The sequence below is a fragment of the Anas platyrhynchos genome, chromosome 2 (assembly GCF_047663525.1).
Source record: "Anas platyrhynchos isolate ZD024472 breed Pekin duck chromosome 2, IASCAAS_PekinDuck_T2T, whole genome shotgun sequence".
Taxonomy (NCBI): Eukaryota; Metazoa; Chordata; class Aves; order Anseriformes; family Anatidae; genus Anas; species Anas platyrhynchos.
In genome coordinates this window covers 12157304-12178327 of record NC_092588.1, presented here as the reverse complement: position 1 = coordinate 12178327, position 21024 = coordinate 12157304, and the positions used below count along the sequence as shown (strand labels likewise).

At 43.5% G+C, this 21024-nt stretch overlaps 1 protein-coding gene across 1 annotated transcript; it reads right to left on the bottom strand.

Annotated features, from left to right (window-relative positions):
* Positions 1-4812: 4812 nt before the first annotated feature.
* Positions 4813-20915, bottom strand: DERL1 (derlin 1). Its single transcript, XM_027452660.3, has 8 exons — positions 20606-20915; positions 18996-19107; positions 15828-15892; positions 13660-13686; positions 11315-11410; positions 10604-10656; positions 9329-9439; positions 4813-7501 (listed from the first exon to the last, which is right to left on the bottom strand). The coding sequence occupies exons 1-8, from the start codon at positions 20756-20758 to the stop codon at positions 7363-7365; spliced, it is 756 nt and encodes a 251-aa protein (XP_027308461.2). The 5' UTR covers positions 20759-20915; the 3' UTR covers positions 4813-7362.
* Positions 20916-21024: the final 109 nt, after the last annotated feature.

Sequence of the window (21024 nt, the reverse complement as noted above, 5' to 3'; positions counted from 1 at the left end):
GGAAATTATGCCCACATCCTATCTGCTGCTGCTGCTATTCAAAGCTAGATTACACCAATACACTTATTTCTTGTTCCCATTTCACCTGTGTTCACCAGCTCTTTAGCAGGGTTGCAGTACCAGTCCGTGGCTGTTTTCCAGCACACACGCAGTAAAGCTGAAGCCTGACACACAGTGGCATTGTCAGAAATAAATGCAAGTCCACAGAACTGCCCTCATTTGGGCAACAGCTTGAGATTTTAAGGTACTCCTCTGGAAGAGGGAAAAATCAAAGCGATATAGGTGAGATAGCCATTGAATGAGGAAGCGTCAGCCCTAATGATTTGGCCCACAAGCAAATTTAGCTTAAGTGAAAAAATAAAAATAAAATAGTAGCAATACAACAAGGTAGAGATCCAGCACGAGTGACCTTGGCAGTGGCAATAATGCTGAGGGAAAGGCCACCAACACGAAGGACATTGTCCAACAAGCCTGAGGGCAATTCCACAGCAGGGTGCTCCTCCCCAGCCCTGTGCCTACCCACTCCTACCCCACAGAAGCTCCCCCATGAAATTAGCAGGAATAAGCCCCTCTTCATTGGTTAAAAACAAAGAAACAACCCAGATAAACGGAACTGAATTCCCTCTGGCTTTCCAGCTGCGGAGGCATCAAGACTTGGATACCCTGCCCTGAGGTCAGAGGTGTTACCTTGGCAATTACATGGACACAATTGCTTTCCTTCCCCCCTTTTTCCTAGATTCCTCCTAGTTTCCTTCCCTGTCAGCAACATGCCCACACATCCCTTGAAGATATTTAGTGTGTTTTTTTTTTTCTCCTCTTTTTGAGCAGTGCAGCTAGGGGTCATTATTAATCACGCTGCTTTCCATTCTCCATTTCCCTGCTCATTGTCCCGTGCCGCTTGTTGAGAACCTTATCTTTATTAGCTGCTCTTATCACGACTCGATTACACATTACCAGAAACACTCCTTACTCAGCAGGATTTCCTCGGGATTGCATTGCTTTCGGCTTCAGAAAGCAGCTCTGTGGAGCGAGCCACTCCACCACAGCCAGCCCAGGAAGTTATTGATCTAATTTAAGATGCACAAGGGGACATGAAAAGCTGGAGGATGACTTTGAGGAACTGGCAGGAGCGGATTTAGAGGACAAAGCATTTCTATAGGGGAGGAAACGCATTAGCTTATGTTGTTTGCATTGGCATTCAATTATGGAGCAATTATTTGGCCTCGGTGAGCTGTGCTCTAATGGCAGCCACAGAGCTAAGATCCTGCAGCACGGGGATTGCATCCAGCTAAAACGTCCCCCATCCACTTAGTTACTCAACCAAATAACACAGCTGTACAGCTAGTGTACCTGTCTGCTTCCAAGAAATCAGACTGATGCAGTTCTTAGGGATTTACTAGCACATCACCACACCACGTACTCTACTGATAGTAGACTTGAAGGGGAAAAAATCCCCTATCGCATTGCCCAGGGAAGTTAAAAGGCATCAACTCCCATCAATTTCTCTTGCTCCTTTATCCTTCCAATCCCCCGCCCCAAGCACGTTACAGAGAATAAATGGTTTGAAAGGGCAGAGTGAGTGCAAGGGTGCAGGGAAAAATGCATTCTTAGAGGAAAAACTTTTCCTTAATGGATGTCTTTCTGAACCACAAAATCCCATCTCTCCATCTAAGGACTCCACAGCCTGGTGAACCCTCATGGTGCCAGTCACAGGGTAGGGACAGGCAGCCCAGGCAAGATGTGGGCAGAGCTGGGTTTGTTTGGTTGCTTCCCCTCCCACTTGGGCAGAATGGCACCATCATACCATTGCCATAGCCCTTCGGATCCCAAATCTCTGCCTACACACAGCTTCTAGGGCTGGCTCAGGAACGAGGAGAAGGTCTGGAGAATTCATTAGACACCCAGTTAACAGAGATGGAAAAAAAAAGGACACGAGTTTTTCTGGAAAAGAAGAAGCAAGCTCCCACAGCATATATAGAATTAGAGGACAATTTTTCTGAGTCCTACTCACCTTCATCAGACCATCTGAGAGACAGAGTTAGTGACAGCTGAAAAAGAGATGACCGTGAGCAAGGGAAGAGGTATTAAACTGGTTCTTCCCTGAAGAGGGGAAAAAAAAAGTGACTGGTCATTTACTGCCTGCACAACAGGCACCAGAAGAAGCAAGAGAAGATTATAAATTGCTGTAAAATCAGTATTGCTCCTGGGCCCGTGATTTTAAGTATCAAGACAGCTTCTGAAAATGGTTTGAAGCTCTTCTTCATATACGCTGGCTGTCACAGCAGGCAATGGATGAAGAGTTCCTGTTACAACCTGCTCGGGCTCTGTAAATTGATGCAGATTCACATTTTGCAGGTGGAGCTGGTGATTGATCCGGTGATTCCTGAGAGCGCTCTTCCCTGCCACTGCAGAACCGGGCTCGGAGAAAGCACAGGGAGCGGGTGCAGGTTTGGTAGAGGAAGGCTGAGTCCATCCCTGCTCCTCCTCCAGTGCTACGCTAAAACATTTTCAGTTTAAAACAGTTTCAGATCACCAAGGGGAAAGGAAGATCTGAACGAAGTAATGCTGTTCTCACTAAAACATACAGGAAAACTAAAAAGCAGATCACAACGACCCCAACAAGAGCAGCAGACCTGTTGGGAAGCTTCTACTAGGAATGCAGAACCCCCCAGTCTTCTCCCCTCTAATGGGTGCAAAACGAACTTTTTCCTTAATCACCTGCTAGACTCCAACACTGAGCGACGTCAGTCAAGTCTCAATGAAGACAACCGCTCCCAAAGAGCCCTTCCAGTTGAAGTAGGTGAGGTTTTTTTGACTTTAAAATAAGTTGAGGGGTCTGTTAGGGTTAACTACAACTAATCAATACAACTTGAAACCAGAGGGAAGCATCACTACAAAGAAGCCTCCTACTTTTAACTAACCACTGTAAGGTGATGTGAACACCATAGGGCGAAGAGATTTACCTTTCCTTTACCTCTGAGCAGGCAACATCCTTACACCACTGGTTACAATGCTCATTAATACAGGGATCTACTGATCACAGGGGTCTACCCATTGTCCTTTAATCCATAGCAAGTTCAGGGGCTGAACACATTTCTTTTAAGAAGTGAATGCAAACATTCCCATGCAAGATGACAGCTCGCAGTGTTTTTGTTCTCAAACGCTGCCTGCAGTTGCCATGACCCCCATCACAAAGGACAACCATCTCACAGGTGGTGGTCTAAAGAAATTTGGCCTTAAGAGCTAATCTGAGCTCTAATGGCAGCTCCAAGTTCTGCTCACATTATATTTACTCTTCCTAGATCATGTTCCAGGTGATAAAGGGGTGAGCCACTGCTGCAAACAGCACTCCCTTCATCACCAAAGAAAGTGTGCTCGAAAAACATTAAGTCATCTTTCAATCTTTTCTGAAATGAAAGTCACCTTTCATCTTTTCAGTAATAAGAAAACAGCACATTGTCATCTTTTAGATGTATTTCTGGTTAATATGCACATCTTACATAATTAATTTCATTAATAAAACCACGATGATAGACTTGATACCGAATTTCGAGTCACATTGTTACTATCCATGGCAAAATAAGAACCTAGGGATGCACAAAACCAAAGGCTGTTTACTACTGCATGCAACAACAGCCCCAAGAGCATCTCCACCAAAATTAGTGCCCTGTCATACCATGGCAAGTACAAATTGATCAATCATCCTAATCCTAGCACAGAGAAGAATATGAATCATCTACATTTTAAGTATGAAGAGCAGAAGTGAAGATATTAGGTGACCTGTCAGATCAGAAGCTTGAGACTAAATTAAGGTGCACCTCTTCAGCTCACTCCCTTAACTTACCAAGGCAATGTAGCCTGCCTCCCTGGTAAGGTAAAGACAGACAAACATAAAAACAACCTTACACTAAATTGCAAATATGCTACTCTGCAAGTTAAAGCCCTTCAGTTTTCCTTGGGTGGCACTCAGATGACAAGATGGGTCAAACAGGTCATTTCCCAGTCAGACACTGGCTGCACAACACTACCAAGCTATCAGAGAACAGCTGTTGACAAGACAGTGATCGGAATAAAGATGAAGTGTTCCAGAACCAGACATTTGAGTTCATATTCCTGGCTCTCCCACTGACCACTAATGCAGCTTGAGCAAAATCAAAAGCATTTGTCACTTTGCTGTATCTGGTGTATTTAGTGTGGACCGAGAATTTCCAGCTCAAAAGAGCTCAACAAATTCACATACCACCTCGGGTATGAGTCCGTGGTCTTCTTTGGCACCTCTATAGTAACAAGCAGAAAAAGTGCAGCCAGATGAATGATGAGGACCAGTAGAGTATTTTGGATGATGCTAAATCTGTCTCCAAATCATCTGAGGTAACAGACCCTCAAATACTCTGGCAGTTGTGCCTACCGGGCTGGACAGAGGGTGCTGCAGAATACCAAGGTAGCTACTGGGAAATTAACTGATCTCTATCAATCCCACAAAACTCATGTGAATATATGGGTATTTCCTCCCAGAGGACAATAAACTGTGAGTAGTTGATTATGGCCCCCAAAAACTGCAACAGGATAATAAACCAGGAAGGACAGACTGTCAAAACTTACGGTGATAAATAGAGACAAAGAACATATCTTTATGATTTTGCAACTCATCTGAGGAGATGAGACTCCCCCCCAAAACAGGTCACTGTCCTGAGAGTACTTTTGACCAACAGCAGCTGGTGTCACAACGCAGCTGCCAGACACCCTCTGGAGACACGCACATCGGAAGGCTTCTCCTAAGCTGCATTATGATTTAGCGAAACGGAGACAATAACAGATTAAAACTTTAATTTAAAACTTTGCCAACAAAAAGTGATTACAAAAAGGGAAATTATCTGTACAAAATAAGAAAGGAGGTACTCGTTTAGCAAGAGACTGCCGCTGTCAGTGTACGTTGGAGGACAAATAGTGCTTCAGGTCAAATGACAGGTGAGAAACGAACAAAGTGAATTTATAATATGGAATTCTACAGTGAACCTTCCATACAGCAATGTAAATTGACTTGAAGCGGCTCAAAGCAAACCAGGACTTACCAGAAGCCAATTTTCCTCACAAATCCTTTCCCTCTTAATTTATAGAGGGAGGATGCACTAACAAAGCAAGACCCAGCACACCGCATATGGCCAGGACAAGGACTTTTGCCGTGCTTCCTCCCACTCATGCCTTCCTTCTGTAACAAAGGAGCTGTGCAAGGTGAGTGTACCGGAGTTTCAGCTGAGTCACAGGCTACTGCATCTTCACTTTGCAGTTAGGTCCTGACTCAAAACGAAGACGAAATGAAGACAAGGTAATACAGGTGTGGAGGCAGTGATATTTTATGACTAAAAAGACCAGTTGCACCGGGACTCCTCTAAAACTGATGGTTCGGAAACTTTTCGAGTTGGCCATCAAGTAGCAGGTGCCGGTCAACAACAAATTAGTATTTACAACACTGAAGTCCTCTTTTCCACCCACTGTTTTCTACAGAGACAGACGGAGATGAGAACATCTTCAAAACTTATCACTGAATGGACAGAAATAGCAAGTTCTCTCTGAACTCCACGCTCCTGTACAATCTAAGCACTCACTGTGGTCATCACCAGTTTTCCACATTTGTCCACAAGCCAGATCAACAAAAGGGAGCTGCAACAATGACACGGAGCATGCATATTTTGCAAGCAAGCCAACTGAAGACTTCCAGTCTGACTGCTGATTTTCCACCCAGTTTCACATCAAGAAGTATTTACAAGTTTATCAACCTTCATTAGCCACGTTTAGTGAAGGAAAAAAAAAAAAAAGGAGTAATAAAAGCGTTCTGGCCCAGATTCACTTCACCTACTTATCAATACCTGAGATACCTATGTTGGGGCAGAACAGCCTGCTGTGCCCTACCCACCCAGTAAAAAGAAAGACAAAAAGCAAAAGGGAAATTCAAAGACTTGAATCTCATCCTAGTGACGGTGCTTTTTCCTCCTATAAAAAAAAAAAAAGGGCAACCATATTCCAACTTAGCTTAAGTGTCAATCACATGAACCTAAGCCTTCCATTTTCACTAGCAGCTCCCACCCAGGGAAGTTGAGGGATGGTTACTTTTTTTTTTTTTTCTTTTTTAAGAATCCTAAGAGACATGCACGAGTCCTCCTTATAACTGGGAAAACTGAGATAAGTAATAAGTTTGCTCGAATTCATACAGTGAGTCAGTAACTAGCTAGCGTTACAGCTTCCTGGATCTCAGCCCTGTGCTCTGCCCACAGGAACCCAGTACTAGGAAACCTGCACAGAATCATTTCCCTCTCCATGTCAAAAAGCTTTACAAGAAAAATACAGACGCTAATAAATAGTGTACATAGTTTCTCATTCACCAGTGAGAGTCCTGTAGTAAAAAAAAAAAATCTGTTCTATTTTATCTTGAACCTGGAAAAGTTTATTTCCAGCTTTGATTCTTTGATGTCTTAAAGCTTTTAAGAGAAAGTCGTAGATTCAGTTAATATAAACATAATGCTGTAGTCAGAACCCTTTAACCACAATGATATGTTACATTTTCTAGCTGTAAATTACTATTTGTGCTATCCAATTTTACAATCAAAACAGAAACCTTGAAGCCAAGAATTCAAAGATCTCAGGAAGAAAACAATCCAGACAGCTTCAATTTAAGTAGAGCAAGCCCTGTACATGACATGAAGAATTTATCATTTCAGTTCTGAGTATCTGTTATTGCCATATCAAACAAAAGCCCTCTTTTCCTTAGTCTTGCCCATCCCGTGCTGTAGCAGGTTGGACAAATGATGCATGGCAAGAAAAAACTGCTCTTAATCATGGAAATAAAACATTTGTACTTTACTTTATGAACACGGCACAGAAATATCGCTTAAGTAATGTTTCCAAAGACCCTGGGACTTCAGCACAGCTACGAAAAAGTCAGCTTCCTAAACACTGGGGTTAGTTTGATCCAACTGCCATACACCAGATTCTTACTTCTACTCCGCAGCTTAAGCTTTTAATTACCAGGTGGGACAGAACATGGTTAGCTTGCTCCATCGCATCACAGAAGGAGATGGCAAAATGGATGCCTGTTGTGACAGACAGACAATACTGTACAAAGGCAGCTTTTTTTTTTTAATGGCAGAATCAAACTGGATACTACTGGACAACCTGGAGTAAGATCTACATTTTTTCCCTTCTGGACTTTGTAATTTTCTCTTGCACTAGAAAAATTCTTCCCCATCGGTTATATCCAACAGCACTACAGAGAGCTCAGTTCTTTAGCAAGCTCTGCACCAGGAAGGATCAGTCCTAGAAGCAATTAAAAACAAGGAGTTGCTGTTTCCCAAGGGCAGATGTTTTTCACTGGTCACCTAGCCGGAAACCTTGGCCCCAGTTGTGTCTTCCACCACCCTGCTGATCTTCTGCAGCTCTTCTCATGCTAGCAGGTGGGACACCAAAGCCCGACACTCCTCCTCTCCTGTTTGGCAGCCAGCGGTACCTAGGACGAGCCAGAAGAAAAGAAGTTTAAGAAATAGCTGGACCTTGGGGGTAATTTCCAGACAATTTTTCCATGGACTTCCTTTCAGCTGCTAGACTTTGCATTAAAGCTAGCTTTTGATAGCAGTACCCCACAGGATTCTTTCCAAATTTAAGACCCCAGTACACTGAGAAGTAGAAATCCTGGGGAACTTACATCCCTAGGATGTGGTTATATGAACAATGATCCAAGCAAAGGGAAAAGACGGGTGATAAGGGAGTCTCATTGTTCAGAACAAATGCTGTGATATAAACTTAATTCCCCTAACTTCTCTTCCTTTTCCTGGAGAAGTAATAAAAAAAACAGCAAATTACTTATGAGCATCTCTCTCCAGTAGTTACAAAGCTCCTGCTACCACAGCATCCAATTAGTTCACTGCTCCCTAAATAAACCTTCCTGCAGAACTGTGGACCAGAGACCAAGGGAAACAGGCTCAAGCACACAGCATTTTTGCTGAAATCAAAGTTCAAGTGACCTGCCCAGTGCAAATCAGGGCTTAAGACCTTCTCATCCAACTTAGGCTACACCAACTAAACATAGGAATCTAAAACACAGCTTCTGCAGATACCAGTGGGATGTCTGGGATGCTATCACTGCAGAGTCATTTCAGGTCTACAATAAATAGTTAATTATGCTGAGCCCCTGGAAAGCTCTTCCTGAATCTCTTCAAGAAAATCTGAGCCCCAAACATAAAAACCAGATTCCTTTATAGAAGAAAAATGATCCCGTATAATCTTCGTTATACTAAATGTATCTGTAATTCATGACAGCAGCTTTTCCTTTTTTATAAAACTTTACAGTACAGAAGCAGAATTTATTTCACTCTAGAGGTGTTTTCAGTACTTCTATTCCTGCTTCTCAAATATAGAGAAAAATTAAATACACATATGAGGAATCAAGAGAATTGCATATAATCAACAAGATTGATGGTAGTTTCAGAGCTGTTATTACCCTGAAAGACATTTTAAAGCAACATTTGTCTTCTAATCTTTAAGGAAAACCAGCTTTAGCAGTAGGGCTTGCAAACAGAAAGCTTCCCTTCTCGTTAAAACTTGAAGAGGAAATATAATGGCAATTCAACTTTGCATCTTTTAACCTTTTTAAAGGACAAACTATTAATTAATTGAATTGCTAACTAAGGTTTGGTGGAGAAAAAAAATATTTACAACCCAAAAGGGATGAGGACAAGGGGAACTGAAGCTACAATCTTCAGCTTCCGATCTTAATATTTCAGTGCCAAAAAACAATGATTAAGTTACAAGGAAAGCACTTCAGAATCCAAGACCTGAAGTCTCAGTCAAGGTGACTTGTACCAACTGCAGAGCTGAGTTCGTATTATGGCACTTCAATCTGCAACAGACTTCTGTTGCTGTTACAGCTTGCTAAACTGGTAGCTATTGCAATGATACACGGACATACAGATAAAAGATCACTTACAAGAGAAAATTTTAAAAAGAATGTGATGGATTCTTTCTGATAATTGGTAGGGAGGTCACTTTACTATAGTTTAATTCACTATCAGAGGTATAACCTTTACTCTTGTTCTGAACAGTGGGTAAAGGACACGAGCCACCTGTAGTGGTAACAAAGAACACTGGCCATCTGCAAGAAACTCAACATTTTTGAGGGCTCTATCTATACACAGCAACACAATCACTACCATAGTCTGAAGCAGACTAAGTTTAACAAAGTATTTTACAACTTGCAATCCTAGCAAATTTATGTCCTTATAAACAACCCAAAAATCGGTCCAAATACACAGTGAGACAAAGCATAAAGCCAGCTTACAAGAACTGAGGTGTGGACAGAAAATTCCTTCCTCCCAAATCCATCGGGTATTTGAACATTAAGAAGAAATACAGGTGTCCAACCAGATTTCCTATCAGCTCATTGATGACTCTGCAAAGCAAAAGAAAAAAAGAGGAGTTTCACATGCCATCTTCCACAAAAAGAACTGAGTGACCATCTTCTGCCAGCTACTATTGTTCACCTGCCACGGGCTCTGCCAGGGCCATGAGCCACGGAAAATTCCCCTTTCCTCAGCATTTTGCAGCCACTTCTTTAGAAGGGCCAGCTTGCAGTGCCAACACATCAGCAGGCTGTTCCACCCTCCCTTCCAAGCCATCTCTGCAGACTGTACTGAAAATGCAATTAAATGCTTGTTTACCTCAGGGAATTAGACCGTATAGCTATTAGTGTCTGAAATAATAGTCTGCAGAGCTTGAGAAGTTACGGCTGTTTTCACTGGACAACCTGTCTCCCGCTGTACTGTTTTGTTCCCAATTGTGCAAGAGCACTGCTGAATGGAGGCCCTTGAGTATTTGCTGTCATGCATAGAAACAGCAGGTATCTAACAGCAAGCAGTTTTCTCGAGTGACGAATGAGTCAGTGGGAGGCACAGCCAGGAAAAGGGAATTTGGTTTTGCTGCACTCGTATCTCCTCCTTTTATAAACCCAGCACATCGCTTGCCACTGTCACCAGCTGTGCTACAGCGTCACCAAGAGGCCCCCGTCAATACAGGGCACCGGTGGGAAGGGCTGAGCACAAAGAGGGGATTTCTGCATCAGAGCACTTAAAGAAATGCAGGACCAACCAACAGATAGAGAAAGTGCTAATATGGCACCCCACAGGCTTGTTATTGCCATTTCCCTTGTTTCACAAGCCGATAAAAGCATCACGCTGAAGGAGATTCTGATGGAACAAAGTAACAACACTTATCAGAGGCAAGCTAAGTTGTTTCTAAAACCAGTAATAATGGCTCATCACATGGGATGAAATCTTTCTTCACTGGGCATCATGCTTTTAGCAAGGAAAAGGCCTAACGCATGGATCTACTAGAACATAAATCAAATTTTTTTACTTTTTCCTCACCTACACTCTCTAGTTCTCACATCCACATCTCCCTCTTTATGTTTATCTTAATCACCATATGACACTGAGAAGGATCAGTCCAATTATACAACTTTAAGCCTCTTATTTTAATATTGCTGCTAAATTCAGCAATAAGAAATAGCTGTAAAACCCTTTATCACTTCAAATCGGTCACATCTGTAAATACGTACGATCCACCAATGATGTAGTTGAATCCCAGGATAACCCATGGAAGGTAACAGGCCTGAAAAATAATGCAGAAAATGTAAATTCAAGTAGATTACTACTTAAACCTGCTCAAACTCCACTGCACTAGTATGTATGATGAGAATCTCAACGTTTTAGCATCACACAAATCCTAATATATTAAGTAGATTCTAACTAATAAGGTAGAATACTCTAAACTGAGTAATCACTAACATGCTTAGACAAATACTGACTTAAATATTTTAAGTACGTGTGCCTTTTGCAGTCTATGTTTCATGCCAAGCTTACACCTGAAACAAAGTCCTAACATTTCTGACTTTGAAAAGGCCTGGAAACAACAATCAAAAGAGTTTTCACTACAACACCTGGCAGAAACTGACCAAGCTGCACAGGAAAGCGCAATTTAAAAAAAAAACAGCATTTAGTTACTGCTATTCAGCTTTTAGCCAGGTCAATGTTTTATCAGAATTTCTTTTTTCAGACAAGTGAATTTCAGTAGTCAGGATATCTTTTCAGCAAAGCCACACTGAGTGACACCATATGGAAGACCAAGAGACTTGTCTCTGCTGCTTCTAAAGGAGTGTATAGTTTAATGAGAGCATGGGACATCTTTAATGGGAGAAAATATTTTGTCCCTCAATCCCTTTACACGCATCTTCCAGGCAAAAATCCTTCCAACAACCTGTTTGATTTACCTTAAATCTTGTTCCAAACCAAAACGATACAATCATGTCTCTGTTCAGCTGGGCCCATACGTAAAGTACTGACATGATGAGTGGAATCATCAGCAACTGTAATATTAAAAACAAAAGAAAAGAGGCAAAAAGTTACCATAACGTTCACAGAAGTCTGAGAAACTTAGACAGCAAGGGGCTAGAAGGTTCAAAAATGGTTTAAAAGAACGATACATCAGCGAAGTCTTTAAAGATTGCCCCAGAAACTCTGCCACCACACATCGTGGTTCTGCTCACAAGATCAGGAAGCTAAACAAGAGAACCTCCTTGGTCATACTCTTTTGCTGTGCTGGAAAACACTTTGTTAATGAAGACAGTGCCCTGTTAGGCTACAGTATGATAGCTTGGTTGAGTACAGAAGCCAAAATAGGTGGTGCGATTCCTAATATAGGTATAAAATGATTAAACACATGTTAAAAATACCTATGTCCTGAATATACGACCAGATGTTAACTTCTCAGTTTTAATACACACAGGTCTATGCTTCAGCACAGAGCAGTGGAGACACACCAAAGGAATCTCAGGCTGTGAAGCTGTGTAGCTACAGCAGGACAAGAGCAAAGCAAAGGGCTCCAAAGCAACCTGCACTATGTAGAACAGCAGCCGTGGCCAATTCCAGTGCTCCCAGCTGCTGGGTAGCACACCTACAACAATCAGCAATGTTTGTGCCATGATCGTTTCTGTTTACAGTCCAGGGCAGTAACCCCAACACATCCTCATCTGGGGCTAAGGCAGTGTATCAGAGGTGTCACTGCAAAGCATCACAACCTGATTAGGCAAAGCTCTTGGAAGAGCTTCAGGTCACCCCCTGCTCCATGCTGGAGAGGAGCCTGTTCCTAATACTGCCCCCTACTGTGGCTGTACTTCAGCTGATTGGAGTATTTTGGTGAAACAGATAGAAAGGGCTATTTCAGGTACCTGCTGCTGACTTCTGAACCAAAAAGAGTGTGCTACCAGCACTGCCATAACCAGGTGTCACACCACAAACCAGCCTGGGTGACTGGAAGAAAGGATAAAACTCATCCCTTCAAGGGTGGCACTAATCCACAGGCTCCGCTTTAAAGCTGGCATACCAGAGCCAACCCGGCCTTCCCCGAGCCTGAAGTCTCACCAGCCTGAGTCTGACTCTTCACACAAGTACCTTAAATTCTTTATTAAAATTATTTTTATTTCAATGAAAAACAAATGTTTCTCAAGTATTTGACATAGGAGGCCCAGATGTTCTACTCTATCATCTCACTTTTCAAGTCATTCATTCTACACAAGCAAAACCCTAATTCTAACAAAAATACATACCTATACCAAACAATTTGGCCCTCTTTTGAGCAGTATCTTGTGTGCAGACTTAAAAAAAAAATTAGCTTTATTTTTAAAAAGATACAAATCAAAGTCTAAAATTCAAACAGCATGACATCAGCCTTTTTTTGAACAATTTGGTGGAGTCTTCCCCACAGCAAAAGAGAATGAACTGCAAAATTATGGACATCCCTTCACAGAATTCAATCCTGACTGCAGATGCATAATCATTATTTCTGTCTACCAGAGGAGCCCGATAAATGATCTCATAAATACTATGATAATCTTGCAGAGTATTGGAGATATTAGTGCAGGCTTTGGGTGATGGGGACAGAAATAAGATGAGGATGGAACAGCAGAGGCAGGCTGAAGGCACGCAGTTGTATCTGATACTCTGTTGTATTCAAGAAATGCTTCTTTTATTTCCACCCCCCTTAACATCTGGGCAGATAAGAGCTCCCTCATTGAAACTCCTTCTTCAGACTGCTATTTAATCATTCTTGTGAGGATTTTGCACTTCACAGTTCTGATAGGAATCTGAAGCTGTACTTTTCACAAAAAGAGCTGCTGTCAGCAAGTAGAAGGACTGAATTTGAGAAGACTAACGAACCCAGGAACCATTTTTAGCTTTAAAAAAAAAAAAAAAGTAAGAATGCAGATCCACATTCATTAGAGGAAACAGTACATGGATGAAATCTTGGGTCCACATCAGTCACAGGCAGAAACTTCCTGACTGTTAAAGCTGCTTCTCGCTCCTTGACTCCCTAACTAGGTTATGGATGGAAGATTCAGAAACGAGCTTGTGATGGCAGCTGAGGTTAACCCAAACTACTCAAACTCAAAAAGAAACACTACACACAAAGCCAGTCCCTTTTGACATAAACTAAACCAACCTAAAGTATGCTCTGTGTTTATGTAGATAATGCTGGCTAAAAAGCCATTAGTCTGAGACCCTCATTAAATAGTCCGAAAGCTGAAGACTTATTTTTAAAAATCTGCACTGCACTTACCTGCATGTCCATGGCCAAGCCAGTTATCTGTCATTTTGCCTTTAAGGAAAAAGCAGCAAAACCTGACAGACTTGAAGGAGAAAAAGAAGCTACACACACACTGAACATAAATGGGAAGGCCTTTAATTTTAATGCTTACAATGAAAACAATGTTCTTGGGAAGTATTAAGTCAGGCACTGGAAAAATGAAAAACCTCCAGTGATCTACAGACTTGCACACTTAGCTTGAAAGGCTACTGAGAAGTGATTGATGTACACGAACTATCACCTCAAGCCATTACCCCAGCAGCTGGCAGATGCGCTGGCCTCCCTCCACGATGAAACTGGCCAGCTACAAACTCAGCCAGTCCTTTCATAACAGCAGGTCATTTCTTCCACTAGTTTTTGGTGCTTTGTTTGTATTATAAAGACTAAAATGCCTTTGTAACAAAAGAAATACCAAATCAGACAAAAATATCTAATATTGCCACTAGGTCACAGAAAATGAATGATTTCTTAAAGACATTTTTAACATCACTTTCCTGCCTTGGAACTCAGACGGTTTGCTTGCTGTAGAAACTGCTGGGCAGAAACAATTACCGAAGAATTTTGCTATGATCAGAATGTTTTCAACAGTTCACGAACGCACGTACAATGGCACCGAGCTCCTTCCCAGCTCAGGCATCCAGCTCGCCCCTTACACCATCTACGGAACGAGCACCTGGAAGCTTTCAAATGACCACTTTGAACGTCAAGACACAATCAGACTCCTCTCATAGCTCACAGCCAGCAGCCTGCAACCACAACGAGGCTGATGGGTTTCTTAACAACACAACTAAACACAGGTTGCTTTCCCAGTACAGCTGCAGCTCAACAGGACTAGCAGGAATAACAATTCCCTCTCCATGCAGTGGAATGTAACCAGAGATGGTTACTCTATTGATAAAGGCAGCAGCATTTCTACACAGTAGCTTGCCCGGCTGTATCTGGTTCATGCTATCATTGCTCCCTTTTTACTACCAGTTGTGCCACTGCAAATTGCTGCAAGGAGGCCAGGAGTGGCACAAACAGAACAGGAACGCCTCCAGGGATGGAGATTCCACACCCTCTCTGGGCAGCCTTCACCTGTCTGTGACCAGTGCCACAATAAAAAGGTTCTTTCTTGTATTTAAACGGAATTGTCTGTGGTTTATTTTGTGTCTGTTGCCCCTCGGTCTTTCTGAGGACCAGAGAAGTCTGGCTCCTCCTTTAATCCTTCCCCATTAGGTAGATATCCACATGGATGAACCCCTGAACCTTTTCTTCTCCCGTGCTGCATTCCCAGCTCCCTCAGACTCTCCTCATACAATGTTCCAGCTCCTCAGCCATCCTTACAGTCCTTCACTGGACTCGCTCCAGTCTGTCCGTACTCCTCCTGCACCAGAGCTGGGCAGAGAGGAGCCACCACCTCCCTCAATCTGCTGGCAACGCAGCCCAGGAGGCTGTTGGCCACCTTTGCCACAAGGGCACGTTGCTGGCTCCTGGTTAATTTGCTGCCCTCCAGGAGTGCCGTGGCCTTTTCTGCAGAGCTTTGCAGGCAGCAAGTCCCCAGCCCGTCCTGGCACATGGGGCTGCTCCTCCCCAGAGGCAGGACTTTGCACTTTCCTGTGTTGGGCTCCCCAAAACCCAACAACTCCCAGTTTTGTGTTTGAAACCTAAGGAGACTCAGGAAGTTGGCTCGGTGCAGACGTCTCAGCACTGCTTTCACAGCCTTAGCTGACTTGCACCCAGCAGGTAAGGGCTGAGGTTATGAGGTAACCCCAAATTCCCAACTGAGGGAACAGCAGAGATCAGACCTGCTTGCACGTGGCAGCTTAAGCACACTAAGTTCACTCCTAACACACGCTGTAAGCCACAGAAGTGGCTACTGGAAGTAATACAGTGAGCACTACAGAAGCTCTTGCAGCACGAGTGAAACTTTACGAAACACAACTCCACTCCTCAAACTACAAACCTGTGTTAGCACACGTATTACTGTTGTCCCTGCAAGCCACTCACTACGTTTCCAGAAAGACAGAAGTTTACCTGTAAACATTTACTACATTGTAGAACTGTTAGTTGCTAAAACTTGTTTTTTTGACATATTTCAGACAGAAATATTAGAGCCAAAATATTCTAAAAGCTTCATGATATGATAAACGGAAGGATACAACAATGCAGATCCAGTTGAACAGGAGCATGAACATGTAATCTGCTGGCCTTCCATCAAAAGCCCCTGGAAATAAAAAGAACTGTTAGGACAGGTGTGGTATCTTGGTTAAAAAATTAAGACTTCATCTTCAGAAGTCTAAGAAAACTTCAGATGAGAATTACACTAACTACTGCCAGTGGTTTATTACTTTTATTTTTTAAGTTTAAAAAGCTTTATAACAACCTTCAAGACCAAAATTTAAGACCTATTGCATTAAGTGCACACACAACAGCTCTACTAAAAAAAAACAACATACAAACAAACAACATGCTAACTATGGAAATAAGTAGTTTTTACTTCACAAGACTTCAAATTGGAGAAGTTGCCAGTCAGAAGCACACAATAAAAAAGTGTACATATAAAGCAAAAATAGAGATGCAAAGTTGATCAAGTCACATGAAAGCTACTCCTTACTTAAGCAAATTGCATCCTTTTTGCATCATCTGGTCAGGCTCAAGAGATGTGAGCTTTTACACTCCAGGGAAGTTAATGTATGTGGCAGAGAGTATAAACGTGCCATGCATTCTGTTCCTTCTTCCAACCTGACCTGCTTGTCTGATTGCCTGTTTAAAACATGTCAGCTTTTTCCAACACAGTGGGAAAAAAAAAACAATAACATTCCCTGCAGGTCACAGAAAATGAAATTATCTTTTGATGCCCTCTTCAGTTTATGACCTGGCAGAGAGAAGGGTTAAAAAACAACCCCCCAACTCTTTGTGAACATGAAAATTACAGGCTCTCAATCTTGCAATCCGTGGCACAGACCTCAGCATTCGAGTCAGATTCCTATCGACTTCCATATCACCTCACACAGGCAAGGAAAGACCAAGAATTCTGCTGAAACAGACCCAAAACACCACAAGCAAGCTGATTTGCTTGCTAATAAACATCAAAATACCCCAAAAGGACACTGTAATATTAGCACAATGTGGCTTCCTACAACTATTTTACAGGTCTTCAAGAATCTAAATAAAAAATACCCATTTTTAACATTTTTTTTAAATAATTGGAGTGACTCAGCCTGTGTAAAAACACTAAAATGGCAACCTTGTTTTAAGTTTATTATTTAAGTTTAGCCACGCAAGTTACATGACAGGAAAAAACAAAAACACTTTGAAGAAGTCTTCTGGAAAGTTTTAAAGCTGGAGAGCTCCATCAATTGGAGTTTTCTCCTTATTGTTGCCATACAAATGAAACAAATAGAAAGGAAGCTGACTAACACTGCAGAACCTCCAAGCAGATGAATTCCTCCAGAACATGAAGAAATAAAGGAAATAAAAGTTTTTAATAATATCTCATTATTTAGAAGATGAGTAACTAGCAAGACAATTTAAGATGTATTTCCAATTCATATTTAAGAAAACTGAGCTACAGGCTCCCAAGAAGCTCAGCACAGGACTGAGGAGCCCACTGCATTCAGCAGGGCCCAGGAGAAATCCAGCACCTGGCGAGGAGCTGCAGGCTCAGAATCTCATCATTCATACTGCTGGCAACAATGAATATTCCCACTGCGATCTCCCTGGTGGCATTTGTTACATTCTTCACCACCAGAAACAAAGCAAAACCACGTCAATCCCATTCTCCTCAGGTAGCTGGACATCAGCTCATTAGGAAAACACAACCACAGTATAAAGCCATATGGTTGTGGTGGTTTTTAAACAACTGAAGCTCTTCCCTTAATAAATTTGAAGTTAGCACGCAACACTAGTGCATGCTCAAAGCCATGTACAACCCTGAAAACTGCAATTTCACTTCCTCTCTTTCACTGATAGAAGGAGGCAGGTCTATGCTGATTTCAACCTTTAAACGTATCAGCAACTTACACACAGCAACATCCCACTTGCAGAAGTGCAAAGGATCCGAGAAGTTTTTGCAGAAAGGAAGCACTGAGCTAATCCAGAACTTTGGTTACACTAAGAAAAATTAATCTTGATCTTGCAGGTGAACTGCATTGCCTCACACAACAACACAGCTGACTTCTCAGCTTCAAAATCCAGATGTATGTGGCAGGGATGTAAATTCACTGCTGAAACACCTGACTTCCTTCCATGAGCCACCTGCCACAGCAGAGATAACTACACTATTTTTTTTAGTATAAGCAGTGATGTCTTATGATTTGCGTATATTGATCAAGAACTCTTATTTCATGTAGCATGTGTTCATAACCTTTTACACCAAAAGGCTTAAAGAGAAGGAGGAGCTGGTTTTAGCAACTGAACTGCCGCGTGCTTTCATTGAGAAACAGCCAAATGCAATGGGCACCCTCCCCTGTTTCCCTGTTACTTGACTTAAAAAATGGATCCCACAATGCTCTCTGGACGACAGGTCGACTGTGGACCTCTTCTCCACCCACAGGGGTTCCCAAATTTCCTCCATTTCCACTTATACCATCAGGTCTAAGGCTCCATTAAAACTACACTGGAATTATGTTCATAAATGCTTTCAGTTTTTTCATTTTTTTCAGTTTGGCTTCCTAAATTTACTTGATTTGAAATACTTTTTGCTAGATTTAATGAACTCTGTGATGCAAAAAAGTCCCACGTGAAGCTGCCTCATAACAACAATCTCTTTTTAGAGATAGAAAACCCACGAGATCCTAAATATTTTCACATTCCTATTTGACTAAAGGGTACGCTTCATTTGTACAAAGGTCTCTCTCAATGCAACATATGCTACAGAACAATACAAGTAAGCCCCATTGCTTTCAAAATAAAAGGAAAAGCTGAAACGGTTACAAATTACACATGCACTACCATACTTTAATGTTAAAGGACATAAGATACAAGAAAAAAGAAGTGAAGCTGTCTTCTTGTCTCTCTCCCTCGTTTCCTGAAATCAATGATTAGAAGCACCACGCCTTCCCATTGAAAGGAAATCTCACGTTCAGATCCTAAATGAACAAGCTCTGGGCCACAGGAAAAGAGGCAGTGAAACAAAATCAGTTTTTAGAGCAGTTTTCCCTTTGACTGAGAGAAGTGGGCACAGAGATGAGCCATCTTCCTCCCAGTTCTATCCAAACCTGCCACAGTCCCATCATCAATCCCAACAGAAGCTGTTTGGCAATGCTTGGTCTCTATCAACTCCAGGCAGAGTTTCCCACATGCACACACCTTCACGGACAACGTACCTGTTTCTAATCGTGATGAATATTGGTACAGGAAATACAAATTCACCAAGTAGAGAAAACCTGTCCCGGGTCCCACTGGGAAGAAGAAAGTTGCAGTTATGGGCCGCCAGATCTGTCCAGAGAAAAAGAGAAGGACACGTTTATACATTGCAGAATGCATTCATATGCACAGCTTTTCTTGTTCTGCCTTGCTACCAATTAATTACAAAAACAAAAAAAAATGGAAAAGCAACTACTACTGCTTCAACAGCCTCTGCAGTTGGTTTTTAATCTGATAAGCAAAGCTGTTAAGACTACAACTGAAGTCACCCAACTTTCAGGAGCACTTCCATCACATCTTCACAGTACTGAGTCTTTATCGTGGTGCAAAAGAGGTCTGCTTGCAAGGATGTTGGCCTGTTTTAAAGGCATCTGTACGGAACCCTCACTAACCTGTTTGAGGCAGGATCTCACAAGCAGCCTTCAGCATATGTTTTCAGACAGCACAAGCTACTCTGAGCTTTTTCCTTCCTGCTGTAGAGTCTCTCAGCCATCGGTATTATGCACAGAGAACGGCAGCACGTAGCCAGGATAGAAAACCTTTGGCCACTTAAGAATGAGCTCGATATTGAATGGGCAACATTTCCAAATAGCTCTTTAGGCTCCTGAGCATCATAGTTCCAGAAGGATCAACAGAACCACAGAAAACACAGTCACTTAAGCTATTACATTTTGGGGAAAATACATGAAGCAAACAGACAGCAAGGTTTTTTTCGTTGTTGTTGTTCGCTCAGTCTGTTTTGCTAGTGATGCAATGAGCACATCTAAACTTAAAGGAGGGGCGATCTTCGCTTCCTTCACTTTCATTTTCAGTTCAACCAGGGGGCAATGCACTCAAACACCTGCGTACCAAAAAAATGAACCTGTGACCTCCTAACAGGAGAAGAAAAGACCGCGTCTGCCTTGTGAGCAGCCTCAACACTTCTAACACAGAGGACCGATGTTATTCTGAAGGTCCAGGACTTCAGCAGTCAACTTACGTCAGCCATACCCAGGCTGACAACCCCCAAACACGTCCTTTTACGTTCAGAACATGAACATAAAGCGCTAAGGGCCACAAAAAGCACTTTTTATGCATAAAATTTACCCTGACATCCCCAGACCCAGCTCACTCTGGGGGCAGCTGCGTGCCTGCCTGCTCACCCACCGCAGCACAACAGGGGCCAAGCACGTCACCTGCAGCTACCGCCGCGCTTTTTATGATTTTAAGCACGAAAACACGAGGATGAGAGGTGAAAAAACTCCAAAAAGCGAAACCTCGCCCCCCTGCCTGCCTCGCAGGGACCCTGCGGACCCAGCCCGTGTCACCTTGGGGGCTGCAGGGCGGGGGCCGGCCCCAGCACAGGCCGGTGCAGGAGGGCTCAGCCCCCCCTCAGGCCGGGGAAGGGCCGGGTGGGCGCCCGGGGCTGTCCCGGGGGGTTTCGCCCTCACAGAGGGGCCAAGCCCCGGCTTGGAGCCCACCGCCCCGCCGCCGCGCACTACAACTCCCAGCGTGCCTTGCGCGCCGCACCCCTTTGGTTTCTATGGGGGCGCGGCGCGAGGCACGCCGGGAGCTGTAGTGCGGCCCGTACCTGGAAGCGGTTGATGAAGGCGTCGGGCCACAGGAAGAGGTAGACGGGGCTGACGAGGCCCAGCTTGCCGACCAGCGGCACCGCGATGGAGCCGGCGAACCAGTAGCGGGTGATGAGCGGGATGCTCCGGAACCAGTCGCCTAAGTCCGACATGGCGCCGCCGAAGCCTCCCTCAGGTGAAGGGAAGGGAGCGGCGGGGCCGGGGCCGGCGGAGGAGGAGGAGGGAGGAAGGAGCCGGGGGGAGGCCCCGAGCCCAGACGTGGCGCCGCCGAATTCGGCCCCGCCGCCGCCGCTTCCGGCCCCGCCCCGCTCCGGAGCCCGTTGCCAGGTGACGGGCGGGCTCCGCCACCCGGCGGGGCGAAAACTACATCTCCCAGCACCCCCCGCGGCTGCCAGGCGGGGACTGTTCCATCCCATCC